This window comes from Camelus dromedarius, chromosome 7 (genome assembly GCF_036321535.1).
Source record: "Camelus dromedarius isolate mCamDro1 chromosome 7, mCamDro1.pat, whole genome shotgun sequence".
Lineage (NCBI taxonomy): Eukaryota > Metazoa > Chordata > Mammalia > Artiodactyla > Camelidae > Camelus > Camelus dromedarius.
Window position 1 is genome coordinate 40,514,987 of NC_087442.1, and position 7,149 is coordinate 40,522,135.

The following is a 7,149-nucleotide window of genomic DNA, read 5'->3' on the forward strand; positions in this document are numbered from 1 at the left end:
CAGTCTCAGCCGGGAGCTGTCAGAGATACAGAATCTCACAACCAGAATCTGCACTTAGCGGACTCCCCAGGGGACTCCCGGGCACAGGAGTTTGAGCAGCACAGTGTGATGGGTAGAGAAGAAGGTGTGCAGCTGGTCTTTATATTGGCTTTGGACACTGGCCTTGAATCAGTAGGAACCTAGACCCTGTCACTTGCTGCCAGGAACCCCTGGGGAAAAGCCCATCACCTTCAGCTTCTTCGTCTCCAAGGAGGGGTGGTCCCAACACCTGCTCTACAGATTGCTGTGATGACGGCAGAGGACCAGGGGACACCAGTAACATAGCAGGAACTCTGTAGGGGTAGCTCACTACACACCAGGGCCTCAGACTTGCCCACTTGCAAAACACACTAGAGTTTGCTGCCTGAAGTCTCCGCTCATAGGTGAATTGTTGAAAGAGATTTGGGAATCTTTTTTTTTTACATAAAACTTTTTATTTTGAGATCATGTAAGGTTCACCTATAGCTGTAGGAACTAACACAGAGATCTGTCTAAGCTTTACCCAGTTTCTCCCAACAATGGCATCTTTCAGAACATGGTAAATATCACAACCAGATTTGTCATTGATACAACCCACTGCTCTCATTAGCTTTCCCCCGTTTTACTGGCACTCCTGCTTTCTGTGCATGTATGTGTATGTGTGTACGCAAGTTCTGAAAACTTTAACGCATGATTTGTTTATGTATGCCAACACTATTTAAATGGCTTGTACAAACAGAGCCTTTCCAGCCTTCTCAGAAGCGCTGGCAAAGTTAACTTCTGCTCTCAGAAAAATAAAGGACTGATTATGCAAGCAGAGAAAACAGAATTGAAGACAGAAATATTTAACCAGGTTCGAGACAAACTATTTTCAAAAGGAAGCTCACAGACCTCACTCAGTGAAATCTTAGCCATCTCTGAATCCTGTTTTCCACCCTTAGAGGTCTTTCTGCTCTGGTTCATGTTTTTCCACCAAACAACAAAGAAGGAAGCATCCTTGAACCATAATAAATGCTTGGTCTCTCTCTATGCCTTTGTCTCTATCTCTCTTTGCCCATCTGTCTTTCTTTATTCTCTCAGTTTCCCTGTCCTCTGTTTTATTCTCTCCCACCCCCAACCCCCACTAGCACCACGTACCCTCAAAACATCACCCTCAGCAGTCAAGAACTGAGAACCCCGGAGAGCACATGTTGACGATCTTGTTACATTTCTGTGTTCTCGATATTATCGACTAGATAAGCTCCAGTCAGCTAACCTTGTGGCCTGTCTCCAACTGTGTGGAATCCGATTCCCTCCCTGGGAGGGAGGACGGTCTGTCTAATGAGATTATGAAACTCCTGATGGGGAGAGGCTGGGAGAGGAGGGTAGATATAAGGGGACCGCAGGAGTGAGGAGGCACAGCTGGGTCCCCAGCCAGGATGGAAGGCAAGCTCTATGCTGGAGAAGACTATAAGAAAGAATTTGACCCCCAAGACTACTTGAAGACCTACTATGCCTTCGATTCAGGCACTGTAGCTGAAAATGAAATCCTGAAATTTAACCTCAAAAACCTCTTCCAGACCTTCTCTTCAGGTGAGTGGCTGGTCTCTATCTCGGGAGGATGATGGGGCTTCACCTGACAGGAAGAACGGCAGGTGGCAGAGGACCTGTCCTCTGGGACACTGCTCACCAAGGATGCTGCAAAGGCAGCCCAGCCTGTGAACCTACAAGGGCCTCTGCCAGGTGGCCACCCACTGGGGCCGAAACACTAGCCCTGGAGGCCAAAGAACCAGGCTTGAACCCATGACAGTCGGCCTCAGTCTCTTCCCCTGGGAAATGGGAAGGTAACCTGTGGGGCTCACAGGCTCATTCTGGAGGGGAAATGAGACAACAGACATGAGCACACTGCTTGCATCTGACCATCTCTGCCTGTCTTCCCTTAAAGCCCGGCTTTGTAGCCTGGGCTCATGAATCCCCTTGGAAATCTGATAAATGCTCTGGTACACACACACACACACACACACACACACACACACACACACACACACAGATTCCTAATATTCTATATGAAATTAAGAGAGTTCATGGGTAACCAAAGCCAAACTACAGAGCTCAGTTTACAAATCCCTGCTCTGGGGCATCAGACTGGGTGGTCAACAGAGATTACCACCCAAGTTCCTCAGTGCAACCCAGGGGTAGACCGAGATGGGAGAGAATGGGGTGGTCAGCCCAGTTCAGACTGCCAGTCAGTGGCAACAACAAAACTAAAGATCAGTTAATTTATGGCTGCCATGCACAGTTGGGCAGGGAGGGTACTGAACAAGTAGGGGTTACTCAGTCACTCAACAAATCTTGCCTAATTATGTAATCAGTGCCAAGAAAGCTAGATCAAGCAATATCCATAGAAATACAGAAGAAAGAAGGCTTAGGGTTCACAGGGAAATCTCAAGATACTTCTGGAGGAGGGACACGCACTAGGCCTTGAAAAATGGACAGATGGGTTTGAATGGAGGAGAGAGGAAGCAAGGGAAGAGAGCAGTAAGCACTTGGTGCTACTCTGAAGCAAAGAGCCTTCCCTGTCTTCATCGGAATCCCTCGCCTTCCCCGATTAGCTGAGTCAAAGTGGAACCACTGGCTCAGGTCTTACTCTTTATCACAAGCTCTGCCCTTGGCAGCAAGGAGGTAGGGAGGGAGGCAGGTGGTGGGGGTGACTTTCACCATTGTTTTAAACCCAGAGTCAGAGCACTGTTGGAAACAAACCAGTTCCACTTGGGAAGTCAATCTGAAACCTGCCCAGAAGTGCAGAACTTGTCCTATCAGGCCTCTGGGGGCAGCAAGGGGGACTTGATGTGAGCCAGGCTGTGGCCCACCCTCCAGCTGTTACCCACCTGAGCCCCAGGCATGGACTCTGGTGTCCCCACACATCTGGGTGCCACTCAATGGCAGGGTCGGTCTCCTGTGTGTCACCCTCCCCAGCCAGCAAGTCCTGGGGAAGGGCAGGGCCTGGCGTGTCCAGCCACCAAAGCTGGGCCCGGAGTAGGGTGTCCCCACCACAGACCCGCACGTGCTGTCTCCTGCAGGAGGAGTGGGAGGTGACATCCTGATCGACATTGGCTCGGGCCCCACCATCTACCAGCTGCTCTCGGCCTGTGAGGCCTTCCGGGAGATCATCGTCTCGGACTACACGGAGCAGAACCTCTGGGAGCTGGAGAAGTGGCTGAAGAAGGAGCCGGGGGCCTATGACTGGTCCCCAGCCGTGCAATACGTGTGTGAGCTGGAGGGAGACAGGTACCCACGGCCACCGTCCTTCTCAGACGAGGTCTCCCCAGCCCCCACAGGACAGAGCGCGGGCCTGCCACCCTGCTCCCCCCACCACCTCCCTACTCTTTCTTCCTGAACCACTTGGGTCTCCTTGCCCCCGAGCTCCCCCCTTCTCTTGAAGTGAGTCCCACAACCAGCCTTAGTTTAGCTCAGCTAAGCTTAGCTGCCTGTGTTCTTAGCTTAGGTTGCCCTCTCTGCGCTCCACGAGTTACATCCCGCCCGTGCTGTAGGACCAGCCTCAGTCTCACTGCTCCCTAGAAGCCTCCTCTGATTGCCCCTGACCACACAGATATCACGTTCCTCTGAAAACTAGTGGTTCAGCTCTCCTTTAACTAAATGTTGAATCCATGGATTTCAGGGTATCCCCCTGAAGCACTGTTGCCAAAACCCATAGACCAACATCACCCACCCCCTCTAGGCACCCTCCCCATTCAATTCACAGAGTGGACACGCATCTACCAGAGCCCCAGGGGTACAGGCAGCATTCTGGCCCTGATTCTACAGCCAAGGAAACTGAGGCTCAGACCTGGAGAGTGACCTCTAGGCCACCTTAGAGCCAGGATAAAGACCAGAGTTTAAATTTAAATTCCTGCCCCACCCTAGGGTCACTAGGGCCTGACCCAGTTACAGGTGGCGGCAGCCTGAAGTGGGTCAGGGTTCGAGGGTCTCTAAGCACAGGGGTCTCCATGAAACCCAGCCTGGGCCTCATTCATTCCCGTCACCATTCGTGGAGAGCATTCTGAGGGTCACTCTCACTTCTAAGTACTGGGGACATCGCAGTGAACAAAGTCTCGGCTCCATGGTGCTCACTTCATACTAGTAAGGGCAACATAACCAACTAGGCAGAGGTGACATTCAGGGAAAGATAAGTGCCCAAAGAATAATCGTCAGCTCACAGGGGCTTAGAGAGAGGTAGGCGTTCTGTGTTGGCTATGATCTTGCCTTGGTCACCTCGGGCTGCCATTTAAATGGACCCAGGGGCTTAAAAACATTTATTTCTCACAGTTCTGGAGGATAAAGTCCAAACCATGGTCCACTGAGGGCCCTCTTCCTGGCTTGTAGACGGCCGTCTTCTCGCTGTGTCCTCACATGGAGGAGAAGGAGAGAGAGAGCAAGCCCCCTGGTGTCACTTCTTTTAAAAAGCACGAATCCCACCCTGAAGGGCCCCACATGACCTCATCTAACTCTGATTACTTCTGTAAACTCCTGTCTCCAAGTACCTTCACACTGAGTGTCAAGGCTTCAACATATGAATGTGAGCGGGGCATAATTCAGCCCATAGCAGATGGCAAGAGATGGCCTCTCCAAGCAGGAGCCCCCGGAGCAGCTTCCTGGGTGAGGTGAGGGAGGAAGGACTTGAAGATGTGAGGAAAGAGTGTCGGGCAGGGGACCAGCAAGGGCAAAGGCCCATCAATGGGAAGGAGCGTGTTTGAAGAAGCATGTTTAAAGGGCCAGGGCCTGCAGGGAGCAGGGTGGGGGTTATATTCCTTACTGAGCCCAACATGTCAGTATGGCTGATAAAAAATTGTGGAAGCAGTGAGTAGCAATACTTGCACACAATGGGAATGCATTTAATGGCCCTGAATTGTACCCTAAAAACTGTTAGGATGGCAAACTTTCTGTTATATAGATTTATAATTTTAAAAATTAATAATGTAGCATAATAACATTTGAATTATTTTGTATAATCAAAAAGAAAAAGAAAAATAGGAGAAAGAGGTGGTGGAAGAAGAGGGCAAAGGAGGAATCAAATGTCAAATCCCTATCACCTACCAGCTGTATCGACTTGGGCAAGTCACTCAGCCTCTCTGGACCTCAGTATCCTCATCTGTACAATGGGGGAATATGAACTCACTCAAAGAGTTGCTGAACAGATTAAATCACTGGCCTTGACCATGGGGAGCACCCTGGAAAGGGGCCAGGGCAGGGGTCATGTCACAATTTTCATCATCACCTCTGTGACCCTTCCCCACAGGAGCAGATGTCAGGAGAAGGAGGCACGGCTCCGAAGGACAGTCACACGGATCCTGAAGTGTGACGTGACCCAGCCACATCCCCTGGCACCAGCCCAGGTGCCACCAGCTGACTGCGTGCTGACCCTGCTGGCCATGGAGTGTGCCTGTCCTGATGCAGACACCTACTGGGCAGCGATCCGGCGCTTGGTCAGCCTGCTGAAGCCGGGCGGGCACCTGGTCATGGCCATAGCCCTCCGCTGCCAGAGCTACATGGTGGGTGCCAAGAAGTTCTTTGGGCTCCCCTTGGAGAAGGAGACGGTGGAGAAGGCCGTGCAGGAGGCCGGCTGCCAGGTGCTGCGGTGCGAATACCGCGCCAACAAATACTCACACTTCTACTGCATCAACGAGGGCATCTGCTTTCTAGTGGCCCGCAAGGGCCGCAGGGCCTGAGGACACCCTGGCACAGAGGCCCTGCCCCAGAGGGCAAGTCACAGCCAGAGTGGCCAGAGTCTCACCCACAGCCCTCTAAAAATGGCTGAGCTTTAACTCCACCCTTCACTCTGATTAGCACATCCCAAGGTCACACGAGAAAAGCAGGCCCTCCTCTCCCCTAGCCCAGGGATCTGGCCCCCACACCCCTTCTGGTTCATTGCGCGTCAAAAATCAGGGAAATAAAGTGGCTCAACGAGATATTGTTGTGATTTGGGTTCCCCCTCAGCAGACCCGGGGAATAGGATTTGAGTGCAAAGAGCTGATCTGAGAGGGATCCCAGGAAACAGACACGGGAGCATGAGAAGGAGGAAGACAGGGAGGTGACACAGGGTGTGTCATCAAGCCGGTCACCACTGTGGAAACTGGCGCTCATCTGTGGGGCAGGGCCTTGGGAGACCCACCTGAGAGAGCTGGGCCTTTGTCCACCAGCTCCCAGTGTCATGGGTGAGGGCTTTCCCAGGGGCGTTAATTGGCAGCATCTTCAGCCTGCCTGTTCATGGGCCAGAAGGGGAGACACGCTCAGGCAAAGACTTGCAGGGCTGGTCCCTGGAGTTGGGCCCCAGGCCAGTGGGACAGGGAGGGGGCTCCGAGAGCTCCCCCAACAGATACAGATGCCGCATTGGCTCGGGTGTGGGGCCGGTTCTGGGCAGCCTGGCCCTTCTGCAGGAGGAGCAGGACCTCAGGTTATCAAAGGCCAAAGAACTGCAAGAACTAGGTGACTTCTAGGCCAAACTCCTGCTCCCGCTCAGGTGGGAAAGTGAACAACTGGGAGGGGAGGTGACCGACTCCTGACAGCTCAGTGAGTCAACTGCACAGCCTAAACAGGAGCCGGGGGCCGGGTTAGGCTGGGCCTGGGGGGAGACGGAGCTTCCAGGGAGTGCGTGCAACGTGGGGCCAGGAGAGTCCACTGGGAGCCTGTACCCAGCCCATGGACCTGTGCCCTCGATTTTTCTTGCTGAGGTCACCCCATGGGCCCAGCACCCTGGCCTTAGGAGGGGAACCAGGCATTCTGAGGCAGCTCCCCACAGTACCTGTGAGGCCAGGTTACTGCGGATCTGGCAGGGGATGGAGCCGCAGCGATGGTCAGCTGAGCAGCCCACGCAGGGCAGGGAGTCAGGCTGTTCCATCCATATGACCCAGAAAGCGAGCTCCTAGAGGTTAGGGAAGAACTAGGGCCATGTCCCTAGAAGAACCTTCACAAGCTCAGCTGTGTCTGGACACCCTCCTTCTCCACACAGATGGTCAGCTCACATCCCGGTCAGGTCCTGACACCGCGCTGCCATGTTCTCCCTGGGATGTGGGAGGGCGTCAGCCTTGGTCCACCCAAGCTTGGCTCCCGTGAAGCCCCTAATGCTCTCTGAACTGTGGCATGGGCCCCCTCTCT

The 7,149-nt window shown here is 53.1% G+C and overlaps 1 protein-coding gene across 1 annotated transcript; it reads left to right on the plus strand.

Moving 5' to 3' along the window:
- Nucleotides 1-1,367: 1,367 nt before the first annotated feature.
- Nucleotides 1,368-5,785, plus strand: LOC105106408 (indolethylamine N-methyltransferase). Its single transcript, XM_031454521.2, has 3 exons — nt 1,368-1,590; nt 3,078-3,285; nt 5,294-5,785. The coding sequence occupies exons 1-3, from the start codon at nt 1,437-1,439 to the stop codon at nt 5,721-5,723; spliced, it is 792 nt and encodes a 263-aa protein (XP_031310381.2). The 5' UTR covers nt 1,368-1,436; the 3' UTR covers nt 5,724-5,785.
- The last annotated feature ends 1,364 nt before the right edge of the window (nt 5,786-7,149 follow it).